Raw genomic sequence first — 23,489 nt, forward strand, 5'->3', positions numbered from 1 at the left:
ACCGTGTTCACTATCTGCGTTACCGACTACAGTCTCCGCACTCCCTGCTCCATCAAGATTCGTCGGTGCCTGCCATCACGACAGCACCCACTGTCCCTGTTCACTAAATAATTTTGCTGCGGAACTCCTGAAACGAATCATCGCCGCGACTCGTTCTATGTTGCAGAGCAGCAGTATGGCAGGCGAGTAAAGTATTGGTCTGAGTGGAAGCTAAAGTGTTGAGTGTAAAGTTCTTCTTGTCTGCTTCCCTTGCGTTCCAAGTCAAAGTCAGGTCAAAGCGGGCATAGATGCGATAATTGCCTCCGTCCACCTTCTTCAAGAGATAGTCAGAGAAGTAGGCGCGGGAGATTCCCTGACCACTCCCCAGCTCAGTCCTCATACTAACCAGTCCGTCCGGACAATCTTTGTAGTAAGCTTTCTCCGTGTCGGTTGGGGTTTTTCCCATCAGAACGCTCGGAGGGTCCAGGATGGCTGTTATCTTCAGATCGTCTGAGTGCGCGTATTCATACGTGTCACCGAACCAGCCCTTGGTGAGGTTAGAGTCAACTCCCCAACAGGTGTTCCAGTTTGATGCTCCAGCGCCACTGGCGAAGTCTGTGACCTCTGCCGCGGCGTCTACCAGCTCGTATGCAGGAGTCGATGCTCTGTTGACCAATTTACCGGTTTTGGCAACATTATCGACAACAAGCTGTCGGGTGATGAACTGGAGCCAGTAGAAGTCGTTGTACTTTGGATCGTCGTGGAGGACTAGGGCGAAGCCGCCAAAGTTGTTGGTGGCCGTCGTGATCTTGCTTGCCAGGACGGCAGTACTAGTTCCATCAATGCCAGTCAGTCGAGCATTGATTGCATTTTCTGCTGGAAGTGGGTTTGAGACATTTTGAGCGACAAGTTCCGCGAGCTTGGCTCCGTAAAGATCTGTCTGATCAAGACCTGTGTGCCGGGCCATGACTATTTCTTGATTGTATGTAGAGGTAATTGGGATGGCAAGTGGATGTGCTGAAGGTGCGCAATTGTAGATTGACTGCTTTGGTTTGGACAAAGAAGAACCAAGTCTCAGGAGCTAAGTCTCTATTTAACTTTCCTTGAATGACAACTGAAGGCATGTGATGACATGCAGTCACATTTCTTCAGCTATGCAGCTTCACCGCCACCATTCAATAGCTGCCAGAGCTGAAAATTGAATGACCAATAATCGACGTTTAAGCTTGATAAAATGCCACTCTGGGGCTTACTTCAGCGGGGAAACGTATCACGAGAGCCTTCTGGTTGCCCAAAAGATCAAAACCAGGTCACATTCGTAACAATATTCACATAAGCGGTCTTCTAAATATGATTGATAAAATTTAGATATCGTTTAACTCTGTCACCCTTCTAAGTTTGCTTGCGGGTGTAAGAAAATCTGTGCCTGATTTCTTCCATTACAGTGAGCAGAGTAAGCGGTATCATAAGAATGTTGAGAGAGGCAGTCCAGCTGATCCATTTGATTTAAATGGTTAAGAAAAGGGCCGACACAGTGTTCTCACCATGCCTGAAGAGGAATTTTCTTTCACAGTGGTTGTGCTTATATCACCATGCTCTATGGAGTTCTATCGCTCGGAAAGACTGAAACGGAATCATCTGGACCATTTGCCAAATGATCTGTATAGTAATCCATTTGCCAGAATGTGTCTGTTAAACAGCTCAAGCCAAGGTCCATGTGAGGATTGTGCGAGTAATCTGATTGAATTGCATGTGAAACCTAACTGAATTGCTACATAACCTTGAAACTTGATGTTGGCAGCTTATTCCTACTGAGCAGCCAAGGTTGTACTTTCAGGTGAGGAGTTATTGATGATGGTGTCGATGATCTTAGGATGGAAAGTGTACCGAACCTCCCCATCCTGCCCGGGTATGGGTGCAATCTTGCGGCTGATTCCAAGCTTCATCGTATAATCTCTATCCAAGCGTCTAGGGTCAATGATCTTGCCGTCAATCTGTAGCAATGAATCCAGTCAGTCACGTCTTCCATCTCATTAACAACCAATGCTACTACTTACAGTCTGAACACGCCACTTCAACTTGTCGATGAGGAATTGCTCAACATGCTCTGGGCTCAGACTACCCAACTGCCGAATTTTGACATAGTCGAGTAACAGCGACGTCATAGGAGTTGTGCTAGTAACAAGTTGAACTTGGCGCTTTTGGTCTGCACAGTTCTCGCAAACCTCAGTGCTCGAAGTGAAGATATGCGGAACTCCAACAAAGCCTGGGAGGGAAGACCATTCCATACCAGAGTGACCGTCAACGTCACCGATGATGTAGAAAATGGTGTAAGATCCATTCAAAGCCATCCTGGACAATTGCCAGTCAGGGTATCTCGACATTCAAGAACTTGTTTGGGCTTACCTCTCGACAACGACATCAATGTACCACTCTTGGGAGAACTTGGAGGATGGGGTTGATGTTGCCAGGACCTTTTGCTCCGTCCTTGGCTGGATTGATGGCGGTATCAGAGGCGTGAACAGATCATCAGAAGGCAGGCCACGGAAGACTTGGGCCTTGGAGACGCCTAAAGGCATCATGTCCTTCGGGGGCACCCCAATCACGTCACTGGCAAGGAGTCTTCGGCTCCAGCCATATTTCCGCGTGAACTCGTTACGAACTTGATCACCTTTCTTTCCACCGGCAGTTTCAGCATAGGTGTATCCGAGTGTATCGGTATGCTTGGCTGAATCAGAAGTCCAATACCTGTCTTCTTTGGCCGGCTTGATAGGCCACTTGCGGAATGGGTGGAGGCTTGCGCCGCCCAAAGCTTGGTGTTCCGCACCTGGCAACTCATTGAACCAATGCTTGTCGTCATCGCCGCTATTAGCAGCCTGCCAGATAGCGAAGATTCTATCAATTTGACTGTGATCTTGTATCAGGAACCGAAATTGCTGGCTGTATAGCGGACGGTCTGACTTACCAATGATGGATCCAGAAGATGGGATCAAATCCCGCCACAGGAACGCTGCTCATGTGTCCAACTTTTACACGGTTCCCCGGGTCTCCTGCAAATCCACCTATAGCCGTGATAGCCATTATGAAATCCCTCGATCGATCCAGTGGTATTTCTCAAGGCTTTTATGGCATCAACGTCAGGATCCATGATGGCGTCAGTCGAAAATGCTTTGAAGTTACTATAGACCTTATCCTCGATCATGGCAAGACAGGCGCGCGTCTGATCTTCTCGCACTTCATTCAGCCTTGTGTTAAGTAAGCTGGTATTGTACGGTTCGGAGCCTCCGTGACGACATGTTCGCTTCTTGGCGTCGGGCAGCTTCTCGTGCTGTTGTGGCGTGGACATGTAAGCAAGTCATCTTTCTCACGACCATAATAGACTCACATCGAGCTGAGAAAATGTCCAGTCAATTCTGTTCGAGCCGCTCTCGTCAAATTCGAATTGAAAAAACGGGTTGGGCATCTCAATGAGCTTGTTGTCGGGGAGACGCTTGACCATGACCCTCTTCTTCGTAAAGATCCTCGGGGCATGAAAATCATATGGAGATGTTGTTGTGTTGCCGTTAACTACTCCTGAGAAGGTGACCGGCCCCCCTCTGGGACGATAATAATCCCAGTATGGAAGTCGAAACTTCTTAGCGGCAGCCTTGTATTTCTGCTTATCTTCGTCTGACACGTCGGGAGACTCAGAAAATCGCTTGGCGATGTTATCGACTTGACGGAAGATAGTTTGCTATAAACGGAGTGATCAGCAGGATATTGCGTGGTGAGTCAATCTTCTCACCTCAAGCATGGCAAGGTAAGGTCGATGCCACAGGGCAAAGGTTGGGGTGGAATGGGCACAGTAGCCATCGCCATCTCTCTTGATATCCCGGTTTGTCTATCCACGATCCTTTTCCCCAGCCCAATCTTCAGCTGGCAGGCCATGTATACCTATTGCTAATTAGCAGTCAATTGAGCAAGTGGGCTAAGGACAGACTTACCTGCAATCTGGTACCAAGACATGATATCATTCGAGGTGAAGGAATAGCCAGGGTCAGGTGTCCATGTTATCTCCTTGTTCTTCTCCTTCATGGCCTGGAGCTCCATCAATGCGATGAGAAACAAATTGAAGGTGTCCGGCTGCGTCATCAACATGACGTCGATGTCGAGGCGTTCTACTACACCTGCAACCTCACGGAGGCCGATCACAGCTCCCTCTTTATGGGAATTGTTGATATTGTCCATGACTTCGAAAGTTGGTTTGTTCAAACTTAAGTGTTTCTGGTGGTTTTGGGGCTTTTAATGTCCTGTATGCTGCAATAGAAACCAACAAACTGAGGACGAGACTGCGCTTATATATTTCGTGCCCCCCGGCACGACGAGTCTCAGTACTTCAGCTTTTGCAGTGACAAGATAAACATATCAGCCAAAGATGCGGTAAGACAAGTCCTCCCATCCCTATCCAATCGCCGTTTCCTATCCAAGGCGGCCGCCGTAGAGATATCACATGCATTGAACTATTTCATGCAAACTAATGTCAATATATCGATCCGAGGTATGCGGAGAGTACCCGGTAGGGCCTAGGCGAACGCCGCTAGGGGTGATGGAAGCGCGGGTGGCGTTTCTAGCACCAGTAAAAAGCCTAGAGCTGGTGAATGGCGTTTCTTGTTACAACTGAAGATAAACCCCGAAACCACGCATACACCTGTTTTAGGCTTCATACTATAATATCGAGCCATGGCGGCTTTTTCTTATCAGGCGTTGGGTTGACTGTCACAGTGCATCGCAGCATTCTTTTGATCTCAGCCAAGCCTTCAATTTTCAGCTCTTCATGCAGGACAGGTCTTAACCCCTCACTTAAACTTCATTGAGAGCAGTCTCAGCCAGCCTTTTTAAACATTGTCTCGGAGGCATGAGCTCTCGCTTATTGAAAGAGCCCATAGCCTTTAAAATCATGGTGCTGCATATATATGCCAAGATCACTATGAGCACCATCTAATCTGGATCGGCCCATGCAAGAGCGTTCATGCCGGCGACAGCGAGACATCACAAACCAGAAGGCATAAGACAGCACGGCCAAACAGCAGTCGATAGATATTCCATGTTTGTTTGAAGCCACATGGAAACAGTGTCTCGAAATAGACTATAGTCTCGCAACAATAAGTGGTGACAAGACTCACTGAAAGCATAAAGGGATGTCCAAGGGTACACTTTAGTAGGCCTTCGAGTCGCGATCCTATCTAGTTGTGAGATTCAATATAGACCTATTGTTGCAGCTATAATCCTATGCTGCCAAGAAATGGGCGTAATGCAGGAATGATCCTTGACAAGATGTCTTGTACTAAAGCCGGAGACTCCAGGCTTGGAGTAGACGAAAACGATGCTTGTTTGCGACCACATTGGCCACAGAATCTACAAGCTACGTTGATCTCAAACAAGCTGAAGGCTGAGTATTCTAAACTCGTTGAACTCATCCGGGCTCTAAAAGTGCTAATCGCACAGTCACAGAATTACTGGCAATACCTCATTGTAAACAAACGGTCATGTAGCGGCAACCGATATGAGACCCAAATTCAAGTACTGGGTTACAATGAAGTATAAGGATACCATCAAGACGGCACAATCAGATCAAGGCTCTGGAAGATTTAAAGAAGATACTGTGACTCTTTTACTGTTTTTGTACAGTCATCATGGCACCCATTAAGTCTCTGAAGATCTTGTTCAAGTAGTCTAGCTGATTGAGGTCTATATGGAATAAAACACATTTTATATGTAAATGATAAAGAAACCCGAGTAAGTCTTTGTTCAACCAAAGCTTGACAGATTGCAACTGACCTGGACACTGTTAGTCTCAAAAGCTCTTAGCCTAGAAGGAGATCACCGAGGGCTTTTCAATTGCAAAGGGCATATATTAGTTCTAGGGGTAATATAAGTCTTGCTATAAGTATCTTCTTATATAGTGGTTATTCTTGCTTATCACCGTTCTCTACAGACTTCTAATATTAAGCCTAAATATAGAATTATGAGGGCTCCTCGTAAAGTTCTCTATGGAATGGTCACTCAATCGCAAAACATGATGCTTTGCTCAAGGGTTAGGTGAGACCTGCTCGACTATTGCCATCTCCAGGAGATCGAGTTAAATGCTGCTACGAGAATGCTGCTTATGTAGACACTGTTGATCTGTTCACTTGTCATCGCTGTCTGCACCCTGCTCTGTGATTCTTGTTGAGTACTCCAGCTGAGCCCCATCTATATAAAATCTTACGCTTATGGGCAATGGAATTCATTGATTGATGATGAGACTCCCAAGGCTCTATGAGCCAAGGACATCGGGTCGGACGCGGACTCTATTGACCATAAACGTATTTTAGCAATGAATTATATCATTGGGAGCAGACTGAATAAAACAGTACACAATGAACTTTTGATTTACTTGATTCTGACCTATCTATGAAATATTCAAGGGCTAGTTATGCTGCTACCTATTTGAGCTTCGTATCTTCATACCAATTGGTGGTTTCTCTAATGGCTCGCCGACCGGCCACCGTAGATCTTCTCTCGGTACACCGTCCAGATTAACTGGGAACCAAAGATGCAAAATTTCGATTTTAGCACTAGAGATTTCCATAGACCACTAAGCAGATCAAAATACGGTCATTCGTGGTCCTTTCGTCATCAGGAGACCGCTTATCTCAACAACGGATACCTGCCGTCTATTTCAAGTCGGGCTGTGCATGAATTGTGATTTCAATCCACGCAACGTATGTTAGTTTCAGATAAATACTGGCGGTAAGCCCGAAATGCATTGCGCTTGTAGTGAATCAGCAAGTCGGCAGTTGTACACCACCAACCACGCAATTCAACGTCAGACAAGCTCTCCACAATCGTGGCAACTTCAGATTGGAGCTTTGTCATGTACAGCTGCGGGTGTTTCGCCGCAGGCATTCTATCTGCGACAGGTACTTTCTCTGCTGACTCTGCAATAGTCTAGTCGTTTCTGCACCAATGTAAAGTGAAGGGAGAACCTGTTTGGCTTAGGGCTGAAAAGTTATTCCACGATTGTGCAGACTCCAAGATAGACTGTCTTTTCATTGGCGCGACATTTACACCACCTCCAGAAGCGAGAGTGACAATTTAGCGTGACATACCTTCGGCTGCAAGCTCATTGGCTACCAACGAACAAAACTCGAGTTTTTTGAAATTTACATCAGGCTACAGGACAGTGAGTACATTAGAGACGATCTCCCTGGTATTGTGTTCCATTCAGCCACATCAGATACATCCTGGGTATTTTTTACACCTCCTGCCTCCTCACGACCTTGGTGACAAAGAACTCTACTACCTTTCGCTTCCGTTGTCTCTCTAGCAAAACTGTTCCAAGATTTCATTATGACTCCGCAAGGGTCACGGAAGCTCCCAGTGAGGCAATTCTCCAGACAATCGACCCAACAGCCTACCCAGACTGGTATGAAAAGAACAAGATTAGGCCGGTCGCTGTCTCTTCCCGACAATCAATGTAAAGAGTCTGAACTCTACGAGGCTACAGCCCCCTCAAGATGCGAGGGTTCCCAAAGCAATGACGATGATGCCATCATCAGCACCAACGAACAGCCAGAATCTCAAGAGAATAGCATTTCGTGCTGCCAATTATCTCTTGAGCAAAAGATCCATATACAACAACTTTTGAGAGAGAGATTCAGTCGTTGGGTTGATGGGGTAGAATACACTGAGCCGCCAAAGGACAGATTGCCGCCGCGAAAGCGTTTCAGAACATCACAATGGCGGTCGGGTCTTCCAAGAGCCGATGAAGAGAATGATAGCGAGGAGGAATTCGTTGTAATTTCTCACCCAACACGCAGACAAGGCTTCTTTCACCTTGCTTGTCCATTTTACATCAATGCACCCGACAAGCATCAGACATGTCTTGCCCAACACGATGTATCCTCTATTGAAGCATTGATCAAACATCTTCTACGGCAGCACGACAAGCCTCTGTATTGCCGCACATGCTGGAAGACTTTTGAAACGTTGATTGATCGAGACAACCACGTCTTGGAGAACGCATGCAAAAGAATCGATCAAGAGGCATCTATGGGTCTGACTGAAAGCCAAAAAGTGAGATTGATCAAGAGAGATCGGTATGACTTGGGAGAAGCACGTCGTTGGCGTCGTGTTTGGTCCACGGTCTTCCCAGGTAGAGAGCAGCCTCGATCTCCGTATCTTGATCAGGACGAGGGGCTGAAAGTTTCCATGGTGAGGGATTTCTGGACTGTCGAAGGTCAGGAAGCCGTCTCGGGCTTCCTCAGGGGACTGGGAAGTCATGCTGATGGGAACAGAGTAAGAAATGATACGATGTGCCAGGTGGCGTTGCGTGGTCTGGTAGACTGGGCAATGACAGATGATAGCGATTCTACGATTCTGTTTTCGGACAGGTGATCTCGTAAACTCAGGTAGGGGAAAGCTATGGAGGCTTGGATGATGGTCACTAAACCCGGTATTCTTAATGGGCGTTACATAATTATTAAAGTCCTTTTTAGGTTCAGTTCTACTGTTCAGAAATAGGTTTCAACAGGCCCTGGATGAATATCCATTTTGCCTTGTAAACATCTCCATCTATCCGTGTATTAAATTAAAATGAGATTTCAAGCTGTTTATAGCGCATCTCGAGTGCTTGTGTAGGATTTTACTTGAGATTTGCGGCCTTTCTAAGGTCTTCCGTTGTACTGATAGCTCGCTGTGAGATACCTCACAGCTGTCCTGAATCAATATAGAAAGTAAATTGCGCTAGAATCAATCTTTTGATCTCGAATCACTGTTAATACTTTCCTGGGCAGGAGATATTAAAGTTCTCGAGCGCCGGGTCACATATCAAGGACACGGCACCGGAAGTATACCGAAAGACAAGGATATGCCTTTGGAGTTGATTGATATCAAACACAATTACATTTCAGACATCAAGTCAATACAGTAACAAGCCCAAACTGCTTCAAGCTTTCAACACGTAACATCTTAACAAGAAGCAACGATCATGATAATGTAGTGGATTTAAGCATGTGCGATGAGATTGATGGCACAAGATGAAGAACTACCTTGCTAGAGCGTTTAGACTTTTATGTTCATCAGAAGCAATCCTTTGAAAAGGCGTACCATCCAACCTAGGATGGAGCCTGCTTATCTTCACAGAAGAGCAGCAGACACTTATTCCTACACCCTTAGAGTCAATCATTAGGTTATCGGGCTTTTCAGCTAAAAGTAAGATGTTAGGCAATAGGGAGGGTTATTTCCTGTCTGTGTTTGTTGGTGTTCTTTACCTTTGTGCCCTGGGGCTGAAGCCTCTTCTAACCTTGACCCTCCTGGCATGATGCATGGCTGGCCTCAGGTAGAAATGAGGCCAACATGGACGTTCTTTCATGTCTAAATCGTGAGCTACATGTGTCATTTTCAGCTGGGACTGTTCGCTGAAAGTTTAAATCAACACAGAGAATTGAGAAATCAGGCCAACTACATTCGGTGCCGCAGCAATGATTTCTAGACCTTTAGACCTTGGTCTAGATCTTGAACATGCTCTAAACTTGAGGATGGCGTGTTCCAATATCTTCTTTGTTCTTTGCATTTGAAGGTGGATGCATGGATGCTGCACGGTTAGGCACATATACTTAGGCTGTGGACAGAATGCGCCGAAAGGGCCTCAATTCGTGGCGTGTCCAATTGCCAATGCTCAAGTCCATGGATGGCATCCTCGGATGTACGATAACCCTTGAGAGATGCAGAAAGACCGAAAGGCACCGTTTCAACCTGATACCCTGCGTAGCCTGGCACACCTTAAACGCCAACTATTGTGCCTCTACAAGAGAAATAAAAGTGGGCTTCGTGGATCGGCTGTGAGTTATGACACGAGATTCACAATTGCGATGTGTATTGTGGTCACGCCGTCGTGGTATTGGATCAGGCTGTTGCGCCCCCGAATGAAAAGGTATTTGTGTCACACAGACCTCGAGAAGCAGAGTATGATTTCTTGGCGAACCATTTTATTTTCAACCTGCATCGGACATCTGATTGAGTATCGGAAGTTTCGTATTACCTCTTCCGCCGTTGCGTACACAGGCTTTGCGATGACCCAGGTTGCCAATCCTCATTGGCTTGTCACGCTAGGCTCCATATCTCACCGCCCGAGCTTCAATTTCATTGGTGAATCAATCGCAAATACACATAAGTGTTGCGGATTATCTGCCTCACGAGATTCGGGCTGAGCAGCTACATATAAGACTCACTCAATATCCGTAGAAGAGATGAGCAGGTATACTGCCTGAGCTGTGTTTAATCATCAACATCAATATGTTCTCCTCCAGTCTTGGTCTCTTGTACATCATCCTTCAGTACATTGAGTCTCCCTTTCGTAGAAGAAAGGCAGAAGCAATGGCTGAACCTGCATGTTGCCAGCGTGACCTCAAGCAACCAATCGGACCAAGAAACGGCATAAAGGAGGCCAAGCGTACTGCCCAATGGGATCCCTGTGTTCACCACCAACCCTATGCCCCATTACGCAAGCTTGGCGCACCCTTGCCTCCCATACATGACATGGAGCCTCATTACTGGTCTACCAACGACACAGAAAATGAGGATGACATTGGAAACCTCTCATCATCGGAAACAAAACGGATTCAGAATGATGATCTCCGGTTCCAGCGATTTGAGGTCAAGAAGCATACACGTGCAACGTTTAACGACTGGAAAGAGAAGAATGAGTCCATCACAGCGCCAGAGAATAGACTGCTCCCTCAAAAACGCTTCACAACGTCACATGGGCAGCAGATGACGCGTGGGCAAGCATTTGATGAATGCGATATCAGTGACGATGATCTCGTCGTGATATCGCGTCGTACGCACCGGCCCAGAGAAAATCTTCATCTCGCCTGCCCTTTCTATGTTTACGATCCTGAGAGGTGCTGCCAATGTCGGCTCGCGAGCAACCTACAAGACATTTCGGATGTGATTGAGCATTTATTCCAGTCTCATTCTCGGCCATGCTACTGTATAAACTGTTATGAAGCATTCGACACGCAGATTTGTCGCGACGATCATGTTTTGAGTGGAAAATGCCAACGGCGTACTCCGGGTCCATTGTTTGGATTAAGTGAAAGCCAAAAATCGATGCTACTCGAGACAGACTGGCATTGCACTGGTGAAGAGGCCCAGTGGCTTTTCATTTGGTCTATCGTGTTTCCGGATTCTCAACAGCCGCACTCCCCGTATCTAGGCCAGAAATCTCGATAAAACTTTATCATGCTTCACGACTTTTGGCAGTTGGATGGCTCCGAATGCAAACTCGGACTATTTGAAGCACCAGAGAATATCATCTTACAAACATTAATGCCTTGCGGGAAGCTTGAGGTTTAGTTCCGGAGGGCCTACTATGAAGTTTTAGAAACACAATTATCGAAGGGTGTCATCTACAGTGCAGAAATTAATGCTTGGGTTTTGTAATAAAGGCATACACATTCATTTTATCACCGCAAACCTCAGATATAGTAATTGAAAGTTTCAAATGATACTAAAAGCGTATCAATTTTCCAATGACGAAGATCAAAACCGCATAATCAACCAAATGGTCAGGGGGGGAAAGGTATGCTGCGGCTGTCCTTCTTGCGCTGACAGAAACGCTTGCGTATCCATTCTGTTTGTAACGACAAAGAAGGAAATGACAGAGAAAGGAATCGAAGTGAAAAGTTGAAGAAAAAGGTTGGAGGAACATATTGAGGACGGAAAAATATAGAGAAGTGACTATTAGCCGTCACTGAAACCGCCATTGTACCCGTTTGAAGGGCCATAGTCATCCAAATCCATATACTGCCCATGCGCAGAACTAGTCATCTGGAAGGGGCCTTGAACTTCGGGAAGAGAGTAGTGTGAAGGTATGGTAGGGTACGACCGTTGCAACAGGTCTGGCTCTCCTGGAAGCAGGTTCGAGAGACTCATCATCCCATTGTCTCCTTGCTCTATTGTGTGTTGTTGTTCGTGGTGCACAGGATCGGTGGACGAAACACCTGGCGGTGTCACTTCTGAGGAGCCGAGAGTTGATCGGCAGAACTCATCAAATTCCGCTTCCTGGAGTGCTGAAGTTCGCTTTATCTGCTGATCATGGACAATCTTCTTGACTTTGGCGTCTGCTCCAAACTGAACAGGGTATAGTCCGCTGACAATCTCATCGAAAGCGGACCTATGGTCCTCCATCGGAATACGCAGTTTGCCCAGGGCCCGGCGAATGAGTGTTTTGGCAACCTCGCGCGCGGCGGTTATCTGGACATATGGGGACACTGGGACATTTCGAAATCTTGTCGTTGTCAGAGGTGGAAAGCACACATTCCACATAGCGTACCATTTATCTTCAGGGCTCGTCGTCGCGCTGGAGCGTTCAGCAAGGACTCTTTCGAGCTCTTTAGGTAGCAACATTCCTGTCTCTTCAATGGTCTTTAGCTGGCAGATGCTTTCGGCCTGGTGGCGTTCGGGGTCAACCTCCGCGTCACCGCCACGGAACATCAGACGACAAATCGTACAGTAGACCTTGACGTCTTTGGATTCTCTGCAATTGCCTTTCTCTTTTCCATTCCTAATGGCTTCCTGGGCCCCTTGAGCTGTGCAAAGTTTCATCTCTTGTAGCGTATGACACCGTTCGAGGTGCAAGGAGACATCGCTTAGTCGGCGAAGACGAATGTGGCTACACTCATGGAATTTTACCGGGTCGGTGTTGTTAAAGGGACAGGCGAAAAAGACTGGGGGCTGGGCTTTACTATCAGGGAGATATTCGCAGCTGAGCATCTTGTCAGAGAGGTATGCTCGGAGAAAAGACTAGGGCAGGGGAGAGTTATGCTGTGTCTTTGTGGAACTGAGGAAAAGAAGGAGTTGCCGCAGACTGAAAGAACGCCAATGCTTACAACAACTGACGACGGATTGAAATTCAAAGAGAAAGATATTGGGGAGCCCTTTTAATCAAGGCAGCATTCTGCCTTCCGCGATTGCGCAGGTCTTGGAGGCTCTGTTGTTGATAATCTACACTTACATGCAATCACACAGACCGACCTACACAGCCGCGGAAGAGAAACAGCCTCACTTACTACGAGAGTTTCGCTAGGTATAAATTGACCAAATTTCGTGCAATTAGTTGCAATCCAGGCCCCCCATTAAACTGAAAGAATATCATCCTGACTCCTGGCTACCGTCCTCGTGAATAAGCTTATAATTGGGGTTCCGAGTAACAGGGAGAAAGACGGTAATTACTCGGATATTGGAGTATCACAATGGGTATTGTCTTGGGCAGCCATGTCTCACGCAGGAGCGTGACTGTACACATATGCGGAAGTATTACACCTGCGCGGAAAGCTGAGATTATCATGACTGTCTTTTTATGCCGGCCTATCGGAAGATCACTCCATTGGCGAACTGGTTCACACCAGAGGCCTCCTCTCCAGTTAGATATTTCTTTCTACGCAAAAGCGGAAGCTTGGGCGGTGGTATATCCCTGCCCGATGATCCTATTCGATACTGTATTGCACTATTGCTGTTGTACGACACACCCACAGCTCTCATTGGCCGCCACTTATTGTGTCTTTCCCAGCTACCAAGCTCTACATGCCCACAATTGCGGTTCGTCATAGCCAAGAGTCCTCGAAATCTGCTAGCTATTATACCATTCGTCGGCATCATGAATTGTTCCACAATCGTGAAATAGGGCCCAGGCTTAGCATCCGCCGTTGCGGACGACGACAGTCTGGTGAAATAACAATATTTATATGATGAATATGACTCATTCGTAGACCTACAACATGCTTTTTGGTTAGCAGTCTTTTCACAAACTCAGTTACCGGATCAAACATGTCGTTTTCAATGACAACGTCAACCAGGTTTGTTCGAAATACCCATTACACCAGCCTTCTTCTCTAACCCGCGCCCGAAGTGAACCGGACCAATCAAGTCGAAGAGCAGAATCTGATGGCAGAATTCAAAGTTGGCTGTTGGATCCAGGGCTTGACCTCCAAGGAAGGCTGCTGACAGGAGCGTCACCATGGCACAGCCTCAGAGCTCAACACGAAACTGAGAAGAATAATTTAATTCAATGCCTAAAAAGGCTCTCTTATGGAGGCATATTTGATGGCGGTTAAAAGTGCAATATTGTTTTGTAATTTTAAGGCATTTCATCATAAGCGATTAGAAAATCCTGATAATCTCAAAGATACGTCAATGATTCCATAGACTGCCTGGTAACACTGCAACCATCTTGAAAATGACAAAGGCTGTAGAATTCAGAGTGGTCTCATTCATCTGTATCGGCTGTCTGCTATTCTACACCCCCTCCCCCCGTATTCGTAGTGGCTCCCATGTTTTGGGGGACGAGCTTCAGTTGCCTCGTTGCCTGTAATTCTTCATCCTCAACCCTACGCAAACTCTTTCAGCCGCATGCTCCTTGTATTTCTAGTACTAGGTGCCTTCCCTATCTCCCAAGCGATGTATCACAACCTAACTTGAATATGTCTTTGGCATTATTCCCTATTGGACATAACGTATTAACTACGTACACCGTGAATACCTGACCGTGGTAGTTTTCGCAACTACTTGGCATTCCAGAATGAAAATCGGTCCAAAGTCCTATATTTCCGAACCGGGGAGAATCCCGAGATTTCCCAATGGCTCTTCTGGCACTGATCGTAATATTGCTTACACGGCTCAGGACGAGTACAGAGTTACAAACCCCTTCATTGTGGACAACCGGCATGCAGATCGGCAGTCCAAACAGCTTCATGGATCATCGAGTTCACCCGCTACATCTCAAAATCAACACGAACAAGTCAATCATGTCCAGAGCCAATCCTCTATGCTCTCTCGTATGATTCGTTTCTGTTATTCTCGAGGGTCTAGGAAGCTAACAGCTCATTACATATCTCAATGACTCCTCAAGCCCAGATATGGCAAAACGGTGCGAGAGTCACCAGCCGGTCTCTGGGCCATCGCCACATACGGAATCACGGCAAAAGGCATCGGACGCTATATCACCACCAAATTCGGAAATCTTGCACAAAGCAAAGCTTTCGCCCTCAAATGAAAACGAATTGGTGGTGCTAGGGGGGCGCAACAACTAAACGACCTTTACTCCCAAAGAGTGCGTGCTGGGAACACTCTCTCGAGGCGCAACCACAGAGAGAGAAAACTAGTTCGGATAGCAAATCATCGAAAATTTCCTCCAAGAGGAGTGCTGCAGAAAGCAAGGAACCGCAAAAGAAGAGTCGCACTGCTACAGCAACAAATACAGATAAGAGAACCGAGGCCTTCGCTTGTCCTTACTACAGGAAATACCCCGAACGTTACTTTGATTGCATCAACCTTAGGCTGATTCGAATATCAGATGTTAAGCAACACTTGAAGAGGCGGCACACGTGGAATTATACCTGTTCCAGATGCTCTAGGGGGTTCTCCTTACAAAAGACATATGAGGAGCATGTCCTGCAGCAGGAATGTCCAATAAGGGACTGTACAAGCCACGACAGCGTTTCTCCGCGTGCACAAGAAGTACTTAAGTACCGTGTTGATAGGCGCTCATCTCCTGAGATTCAATGGCATGAAATATGCAATATCTTATTTGGAGAGCTCGGGGATAGACTAAACCCACATCATGACGGCATTTTCAAAGAAATCACGGGAATCATGCGTGGTATATGGAGAGAGGAAGAGCAGAATATTATCTCTAGTTTGAGCGGTGCACTGAACGTTCCGTGCGCAGATCAGTTGCGCCCATTGCTGTCCGAGATTATAGGCAGAGTTGAGGGCTATTTTGAACAAAAGCAGCAGACACTGCCGGAGGAGAGTTTGAAAGAACCAGTCGCCAAGGCTCAGGATACTGGGACGACGACTCAACAAGGAGAAAACTCTGGACATGCCTGCGAGTCTTTGAAGGTGGGGAGCAGTCAGATGCTCAACCAGGGCTCGATCAAAGTCCCAGAGCCTGTCGGTCCAGCAACACGAGAATGGCAGTTTTCAAATGAAGTTGAAACTCCGAGCATTTCAAATTACACCTTCACCTGTCTCACGCCCACTCAGCATCAAAACCAGTTCGAATACTCTTATCCTGATCACCCAGCCGGTCCGCACCGTTCGGATCTCGGGATGGATTGGCATCTGGGGGACCCCGGCAGTGACATCTCGATGGAGGATTTCATGTCGTTTAATAGCTCCTTGGAGGAATGTCTATCTTCAGAGGACTACCAATCTTCAGTACAAAACCTAAACAGCTTCTAATAAGAAGATCAACCCATTGCTCAAATATCTTCGATGAATCAACGGAGTCCTGAGACTACATCAAACGGTGTAATCAGAAAAGGGGACAGAGAAGTTATATTCTTTAACAGCCTGTGACTCCTCTATGGACATATACTTGGGAGTAGTTTTGTGAAGACGACAAGAGAGCCGTCTATCAAGAATAGAATGAGACATGTCTGGGCTGAGCGACGAGGAATACTCAACCCTACACTCAAAGGAAAACGTCAAGGGTGCATACAGGTTTCTAAGCCTTTAAGTCTGCAAGTTGGACTTATCTCTGGCGGAGATATATAATCAGTAGACCTTGTATTCGACGTGTAGCTGTAGCAAGGCGAAACAACTCAGGAGGCGTTATAATCATAAAGTCTTTCGTTCTCGGATGATCATATATAGGACTGGGTCAAAATAGAAGTTCGGGTAGCCGGAATAAGTCATTCTAGGTTCACCCAGTAAAGAAAACATGATTGACAATGATTGTATTAAATAGTGCGCCCCCAGCGCGGTGGTATATCTGATTAACACATTCCCCAACCCAACTCGGGCTCAAACTCGGCCCGAGATTAAAATAATACTCCTTTGCAATGTAAAGACAAGTCGAGCAAATCCTCTTCATCAATAGAGATACATGGCTCAATATGCTGTCCACCACAACCCGATCTCTTCCATCCGTTCCGAAGGCGTTATCTCGGCCTTGGGTTTTGTACTCCTTGTGCTCTGGAACATGGCGCTATTCTTTATCGAAGAATGTGTATACATGTGATATTCCCGGCTAGGGGCGTAGTAATATGTGTAGTAATAAGCCGCTGTACAGGTGTTAGCTTTTGTCAATTGTAGTTGAAGTTGGTTTGGAGACGTACCAGCTGTAGCGACAATGGCGACAGTGGGGAACGCGCGAGCCGCTTGGGCTGTCAATTTTGGGGCAGCGGGTTGGCGGGGAAAGTCAAAGCGGGGAAGCGCTGAGCCGAATGAATTGGTCGTCATGATTTAAAATAAATGGTCAATGGTCATTTGAGTGTTGATTTTAGTGGTGTTTGATTGATGAGTAGTCAATTGGTGATGAATGCTATTTACAAGTTGCGGTCCAATTCCCTTTTATCCTCAATTGACCCGGCTGATCCCGATAATTTGGTCTTGTGCGCTGGTATCATGGGCGTTCGCGAGAATAAACTCGAATGGTGCTGCTACGAAGCTATGGCCTGATTGCGAAAAGCTGCTGATTTCCATACGCTGGGGACGGGGAAACCCCAGGAGTTCAAATTCACATGATCCAAAAATCATCTCACATTTTGGCCCAGTGTCGTCATTCTGCCCTGAGCGAGCCCCTGGTTAGTGGCATGATGGTGGATTCACCATGTTCGGAATGCTCCTGTGATCTGATTGGCGCGCAAGCTTGTTAGGCATTTGTTAGTAGAGCCTCACTTTGACTTTCACGTTTGGGACTCCTTTCGTTTATGATATTCGAATTGATCCTGTATTGGGGCGTGTTTTATGTGCCTCCACCACCTTGACGGTAGAAGATAGGTAATTCGTGCAAAACGATGTGGATAGCGCTCTAAAATTCATCATGTGGAAGTCTAACTAACTATCTTCTAATGTTTTGGGTGCCATCTAACGCAATGCAGCCGCAAGGTACCTTAACAATTCTGTTGTTAGAGCAAACCAATATTCATAACCTATCATCAATTTCCCGTAACTCCTTTGACGCTTCAATTATCCATCATATCTCATGATTGAACCCCCAAAACCTCAATTACGTTCGCAACGCCAATGCCTTTCTTTTTTTGTACTTGTTCAAATGCCCCACTTCTCACACCTGATAAAAACGCAGAAAACCAAGAAAAGACAGAAATATGTTCAAATGAAGAGTACATGATGTGGTTAAAATCTCAGAGGTTTGATCATTGAGGGCCACGGAAGTTGTTCTGGTGTTGGCCAGGACAATCGCGAGCTACATGACCAGCGTTGCCACAGACGCGACAGATGATGCTTGTAGTGAAGTTGTTCCAGTTATTATTGGGAAAAGGCGGATTTTGTGTTGGCGGCATGGACCACTGGGTCAAGTCTGGCACTGGCCTGATCATCTGCAAATTAGGCGGTGCGGGGTTCGGGATGTGGCTTGTAGCATGGTTCGCATCCCCAAACTCATCCGCCGTACCACAGGAGACATTAAACATGTCGGCAAATGGGTCATCGGTCAGATAATTGTGAGGGTTTTGCGGAAAATCCACTCCTCGCTGACCGAAATCTTGTGGAGGATGGTGGTAAGGCTCATTGACAGCTCCGAGAAGCGGGTCATGTTGGATATTGTTTTGTGGCTGTGCATCAGTCAACGGAGCAACAGGTTCTGCCTCGTTGTACGGGGATGGTGTCGTTATTCCTGGGTATAATGTTTTCCATATCCTGTCCCATTTATCGTTGCCAGACGCTGCAGTGACCTCTTTTTTGAGTTTTTCGAACTCTGCCGGTAGCAAAACGCCCGTGTCCGCAATGCTTTTTGTCTTGCATCCTTTATCCGTGTGGCGTTCCCATCTCATATCAGCCCCACGGCCGTGGAACTCATACCGGCATGTCGGACAGTAGTAAACGATCTTATCGGGGCTTTTCGTCTTTTCCGGGCGAGTGGGACTGTCATCCGTTGAATGAGTGGTCTCCTGTACATCCATCCTCACTTCTTTCAATACGTGGCCTCTGCTGATGTGCTGAATAACATAGCTGATGGACGTTATGCGGAGACCTTTGCATTTACAGTACCGAGCTGGATGATACTTGTGGAATGGGCATGCAAGGATCCTTTTGCGGTCGGGAGAACTTGTGGGTAGCGGATAACGTGGCCCATCGCGGCTGGAATCACCTTCATCGTCCTCGCCGTCATCACTATCTGTGTCGCTCGGGGACTCGTCGCCGCTGCCCTCGGCGCCATCACCATTTGCGCCATTCTGGGCTCTGTCGGCGGGTTGTTTGTTCTCCTTGCGTGGCTTCTTGCTGTTGCTGCCGTACTTCCCAGGGCTCCCTGGTGGCCTTTTGTGACTAGAGGGCCCCCCAGTAGCAGCCCTGTAATGATCCCCTGTACAGAAGTTTAGCTTCTGAGGGGCAAGACCCAACGTCGAGAACGGGCCGATGCGTGAGGCTGGGCCAAAATCCCCCAGATGGCCACTGTGCGTATGGAGAACTAATCATCTCTTCGTCAATGTCAGGTTCAATACAATTAAGTTGTTTTTGGAAAGCTATTTACCATTTTGCTGACACTGCAGCCTCGCGCCGGCCAGGATGTCAGGTACAGGGTAGCCTGACTTGAAAAGTAGGCTCAAGGCTTTGTAGGGCACTCGCTGGCCAATTGACTTGTGATCACCATTTCCATTGTTTGACGGTGCATCCCCTGCTTGCTTTGTTTTCGCAGCCACTTTGGCCTCGAACCTGTCTCGTTTACGTCTCCAGAAATGCGAGAAGCGTTTGGTGAAACGTTTGTGTAAGCCTGGGGCGGACGACTCGTCGCCCTCACTGTTGGACAGCCTCCAACGGTGTCGTACTGAAAGTTCCGAAAACATCGTGCCGCTACTAGTGAGGTCTTGGGTACTTCTGTAACAGGGCGCCGATGTCGTTCATCCCCTTTAAACACTGTGAGCCTGGAGAATGCAATTGAAGCTTATTGAATGTTTGAGATTAAACAAAGGTTAATTGTGTTTCGTTGTATGGGTTGGTGGTTGTATTATTAGTATGTATAACGTGAACAGTTTGCCTCGTCCACAGTTGCGGAGGGCGTTTTTAATTCTACGAACATAGCCTTGACAGGCAGACAAGAGCAGAGCCGCATCACAATTGTGTGCGTGGTGTACGAAAAACCGCCAGCAACCTTTACTCAGCTAAATCCCTAAATGAACATAGGCACCCCAACCTGTTTCATCGCACTGAATTGGGCTCCAGGAAGGTTTAAATTGAATAGCGATAACATGCGGTGAGCAATAGAGTTCGATAGATCGGATACAAAGTTACCAAGAATAGCGGTATGCCATAGCAGCCGGGCGGATTGATCCCACGATCGTGGAAGCTAGGGTGCCTAGCTCGAAGATTACAGGGATCGTTACTGTTTATTGCAGATCCTCTTCCACAGATGTGGAAGCCGTTGACAGCGAATATTGCTTAAGAGGCCTCATATCTCCACGAATGTGGATGTTGCGGGGGAATTTGACGCTTGTGATGCAAGGTGATTCAACCCTCCACAATCGTGGAGGCTTATCACCCAGGGGATTGGAGATAGTGATTGGTCCTAGCTTTGAGGCGCATGCATTAGACACCCCCTCGGTTCGCAGAGTTCGCCCTGGCGTTTTTCTTGTGAATGGTCGTGTCAACGCAGGTACAGATTCGTCACGAGTTCAAAGACTCGAGGGGGTTGTAGTTTGTTAGAGGGACGCTCAATCAATTGAGGGCCCACGATGGTGGACAGTTCACATAACCCGTCACCATTGTGAAGATGAAGAGCACATTCGTGGAAATAAAGCGTTAGCTATGCTATATAATTCGAGTTCGTGTTCTGGTAGTCGAAACTCAATGGTCGTCAAATAGACTACTCCATCATGCCAGCCTACACACAGTCCTCAACAAGGTGAACAAGTTTCCCTACCTGTTCCCAGAAAGCTGAGTAACTAATGTACATGAAGAGGATCGAGTCAATCAGGCTCTCACCGAGAATGTGACGGCCGCATCCAAGATTGGTTGTCAGACTCTGGCCTTGACATTCAGCGACGGCTACTTACAGGGGGCTGCAGCCAACGAGATCCACTATCGCCAGCACCTGGAAAAACTGACTTGGCCAAATCAGCAGACCTCAAAGCAAGATTGTGAGGCTTGACAAGTGGGATGTCTTAAATAGTGCGGGTATCTGTGCATATGCATGTCGGCACGAAAGGATCGTATAACCACATGGATATAGCGGTACTAGGTTAAAATGAAACATGCTGAATTTGAGCGCCATTTGTGCAATGTGTAGGTACCTCGATGTACCGGGCGCAGTGATTACAATGTGCCCTATCTGACGTATGCCTAAGCTGATGGACCCCACTGTAGTTCAGAGGGTATAGTTGGCGCATCGCTCCCTGCTGCCCTGCGATGTTTTTCGTTTTGCACCAACCCATCGTCGTTGGGCAACATTTCACTATTTTCTCCGTCTACGTTCATCGAACCAATTTGGAATCAACCTCGGCTGTATTTCCTCAAAACCTATTACTACAAGAGATATATGGACTTATAGAATCTGCACAGGTTTCGTCATTGAGCGCTGTTCGATCTAGCTGGCTAAGGAGCAAAAAGAATATAAGATAAGGAATATGCTAGTTCCATACGATACCGACCGTCAAGAGTGCAGTGCCCATGGCTCGCAAGGAAATGAACGCATCAATGTGGATAAGAGCATTGTCTATAACCAGGAGTGCGTAGATCTTGGGGATAGTCTTTCAAAAGACACAGGGAAGAGCAGACCGATGAATGTAAGGCCTTCAAAACGAAATGCTGGCAAGCAAGGCCATTCGATTCTTAGCATACGGCCACTCAAGCACCGACCGAACAATAATACGAGGCTAAGACCTCTGGCTCCATGTAAGTGAAACTCAAAGTCGTAAGAGAATCACATCAAACTGATATTGACAAGGCAAAGTGAATCACACGGGTATCCCAAATGAACCAGGAGACAATTACTTGAGCCAGGAAATCAACCGCACATGTTCTGACCAGGGTAACTCTCGTCGAGCATCGTTGCCAGATAGCCTGTCCTTCTCACCAAACATGGGCCATCCAATATTAGACCTTTCACCAGAGCACAACAGAAACGAGGGCACTATCTCTAGACTTCCAACGAGCCCTCAACTGGACCCTGTGATGGGCGGCTCAGCTCAGCGCATGAAGACGGAAGTGAAACTCGAAGCCCCAGTCTCAGAGCTCCAAGCAAATCAAGATACCATCAACTTGATGAAAAGACCAGCCGAAGGCAATAGTGCACCCCAGAAAAAAAGTCGAAAGACCAAAAGCCACAACGATGTTGAGGAATCAGACCGTGATCGAGATTATTACTCTGGAAGCGGTGAGGCTGAGAAAAAGAAAGAAGAGACATTCGCGTGTCCGTTTTACAGAAAGGATCCAGTTCGCTTTCTTGAGTGCATAAATCTCAGAATGGTCTCTATATCAATCGTCAAACAACACCTAAAGAGACGACATGCAGCAAACCTTTATTGCTCTGTCTGCAAACAGGGGTTTCCCTCTCCAAAGTTGTTTGATGATCATCTGCAGAAAGGAAGTTGTTCCCGCAGTGTAATAGATAGCTCTGATACTATACCCCCTCATATTCTGGAGGCTCTCAAGCTTCGTTCCGACAGACGCATATCGTCAGCGGCTCAGTGGGAGGATATTTATGTGCTTATTTTTGGGGCATTGGATACTAAACCGAAGCCGTTCTTGGATGGCATTGCTAAAGAGATGACGGGAATAATTCGCGATATATGGAGTCAAGACGGCAGCCAAATTGTGTCAAAGTCTGTCCAAGAACGAGGCTTACCAGCTACCCCAGGACAACTGTTCGATTTACTACCGGAGCTACTGGATAAGGTTGAGGATCGATTTGAAAACAAGCCACTGAAGCAAGAATCGGATGAGCAGCTTCCTAATTTCAAAGGGGCTATGACAGAAACCAACATAAGAGCAAGAGGCGACTCTGACGAGGGATCCACGACTCTAGGCCATTGCCCCAACCCCAGGTTTTATGCCCCAGACTTTGATTCCATGTCAAACTCGGCTTTTCTACCCAGTGATTTTCTGAAATCAATGTCCTTCGCTGGAAACCATTCGGATCTCCAGTCAGATGTGGAAGCGTTCGGGCCAGAGGAGACTGACTCTGAGTACGCGACTACTAGCTTTACCGGACATACAGAGCCATTGATCTGTATGACAGCATTTGATACTGCTGATAATCCGTATGATATCTTCCAGCAAGGTCCTTTATCACAGACAGCTGGAACAGACATCTATGAAGATTGGATTGGGCTGTCTGAGGATTACTCTCTGAACTTCTTGGAGGAATAAGGATATTAGCTAGCATCATTTTGGACATAGAAAAGCTGTGTTCATCGATATTCCGACACCTAGCTCTGCTACTACCTTGCAACAACGAACAGATTAGTTGTGCCTTGACACACTATCAGATGGAGGCTACCATTGAAAGGAATTGAATAAAGTGGATC

The 23,489-nt window shown here is 46.9% G+C and overlaps 10 protein-coding genes across 10 annotated transcripts; 4 read left to right on the top strand and 6 right to left on the bottom strand.

The window, feature by feature from the left end:
• Positions 1 to 103: 103 nt before the first annotated feature.
• On the bottom strand, positions 104 to 946 carry FTJAE_7061 (uncharacterized protein; the record flags this gene model as incomplete). Its single annotated transcript, XM_037353739.1, has 1 exon — positions 104 to 946. One exon carries the CDS (start codon positions 944 to 946, stop codon positions 104 to 106), a length of 843 nt encoding a protein of 280 aa, XP_037205800.1.
• An 841-nt stretch (positions 947 to 1,787) lies between these two features.
• FTJAE_7062 (Tyrosinase) lies at positions 1,788 to 3,772 on the bottom strand (the record flags this gene model as incomplete). Its single annotated transcript, XM_037353740.1, has 7 exons — positions 1,788 to 1,973; positions 2,037 to 2,331; positions 2,386 to 2,886; positions 2,945 to 3,041; positions 3,160 to 3,307; positions 3,365 to 3,712; positions 3,764 to 3,772. The coding sequence occupies 7 exons, from the start codon at positions 3,770 to 3,772 to the stop codon at positions 1,788 to 1,790; spliced, it is 1,584 nt and encodes a 527-aa protein (XP_037205801.1).
• Positions 3,773 to 3,859: 87 nt separating this feature from the next.
• FTJAE_7063 (tyrosinase precursor (monophenol monooxygenase)) lies at positions 3,860 to 4,206 on the bottom strand (the record flags this gene model as incomplete). The annotated part of the gene is made up of 2 exons (XM_037353741.1): positions 3,860 to 3,912; positions 3,963 to 4,206. The coding sequence occupies 2 exons, from the start codon at positions 4,204 to 4,206 to the stop codon at positions 3,860 to 3,862; spliced, it is 297 nt and encodes a 98-aa protein (XP_037205802.1).
• Positions 4,207 to 7,350: 3,144 nt separating this feature from the next.
• FTJAE_7064 (uncharacterized protein) lies at positions 7,351 to 8,397 on the top strand (the record flags this gene model as incomplete). Its single annotated transcript, XM_037353742.1, has 1 exon — positions 7,351 to 8,397. The coding sequence occupies one exon, from the start codon at positions 7,351 to 7,353 to the stop codon at positions 8,395 to 8,397; it is 1,047 nt and encodes a 348-aa protein (XP_037205803.1).
• A 1,899-nt stretch (positions 8,398 to 10,296) lies between these two features.
• Positions 10,297 to 11,235, top strand: FTJAE_7065 (uncharacterized protein; the record flags this gene model as incomplete). The annotated part of the gene is made up of 1 exon (XM_037353743.1): positions 10,297 to 11,235. The coding sequence occupies one exon, from the start codon at positions 10,297 to 10,299 to the stop codon at positions 11,233 to 11,235; it is 939 nt and encodes a 312-aa protein (XP_037205804.1).
• Positions 11,236 to 11,745: 510 nt separating this feature from the next.
• Positions 11,746 to 12,777, bottom strand: FTJAE_7066 (uncharacterized protein; the record flags this gene model as incomplete). Its single annotated transcript, XM_037353744.1, has 1 exon — positions 11,746 to 12,777. The coding sequence occupies one exon, from the start codon at positions 12,775 to 12,777 to the stop codon at positions 11,746 to 11,748; it is 1,032 nt and encodes a 343-aa protein (XP_037205805.1).
• A 2,877-nt stretch (positions 12,778 to 15,654) lies between these two features.
• On the top strand, positions 15,655 to 16,245 carry FTJAE_7067 (uncharacterized protein; the record flags this gene model as incomplete). The annotated part of the gene is made up of 1 exon (XM_037353745.1): positions 15,655 to 16,245. The coding sequence occupies one exon, from the start codon at positions 15,655 to 15,657 to the stop codon at positions 16,243 to 16,245; it is 591 nt and encodes a 196-aa protein (XP_037205806.1).
• Positions 16,246 to 16,896: 651 nt separating this feature from the next.
• On the bottom strand, positions 16,897 to 17,247 carry FTJAE_7068 (uncharacterized protein; the record flags this gene model as incomplete). The annotated part of the gene is made up of 2 exons (XM_037353746.1): positions 16,897 to 17,069; positions 17,124 to 17,247. 2 exons carry the CDS (start codon positions 17,245 to 17,247, stop codon positions 16,897 to 16,899), a joined length of 297 nt encoding a protein of 98 aa, XP_037205807.1.
• A 917-nt stretch (positions 17,248 to 18,164) lies between these two features.
• FTJAE_7069 (uncharacterized protein) lies at positions 18,165 to 19,811 on the bottom strand (the record flags this gene model as incomplete). The annotated part of the gene is made up of 2 exons (XM_037353747.1): positions 18,165 to 19,435; positions 19,499 to 19,811. The coding sequence occupies 2 exons, from the start codon at positions 19,809 to 19,811 to the stop codon at positions 18,165 to 18,167; spliced, it is 1,584 nt and encodes a 527-aa protein (XP_037205808.1).
• A 1,776-nt stretch (positions 19,812 to 21,587) lies between these two features.
• On the top strand, positions 21,588 to 23,331 carry FTJAE_7070 (uncharacterized protein; the record flags this gene model as incomplete). The annotated part of the gene is made up of 3 exons (XM_037353749.1): positions 21,588 to 21,855; positions 21,908 to 22,372; positions 22,571 to 23,331. 3 exons carry the CDS (start codon positions 21,588 to 21,590, stop codon positions 23,329 to 23,331), a joined length of 1,494 nt encoding a protein of 497 aa, XP_037205809.1.
• Positions 23,332 to 23,489: the final 158 nt, after the last annotated feature.

The sequence above is a fragment of the Fusarium tjaetaba genome, assembly GCF_013396195.1.
Source record: "Fusarium tjaetaba strain NRRL 66243 chromosome Unknown NRRL66243_c0000140, whole genome shotgun sequence".
Classification (NCBI taxonomy): Eukaryota; Fungi; Ascomycota; class Sordariomycetes; order Hypocreales; family Nectriaceae; genus Fusarium; species Fusarium tjaetaba.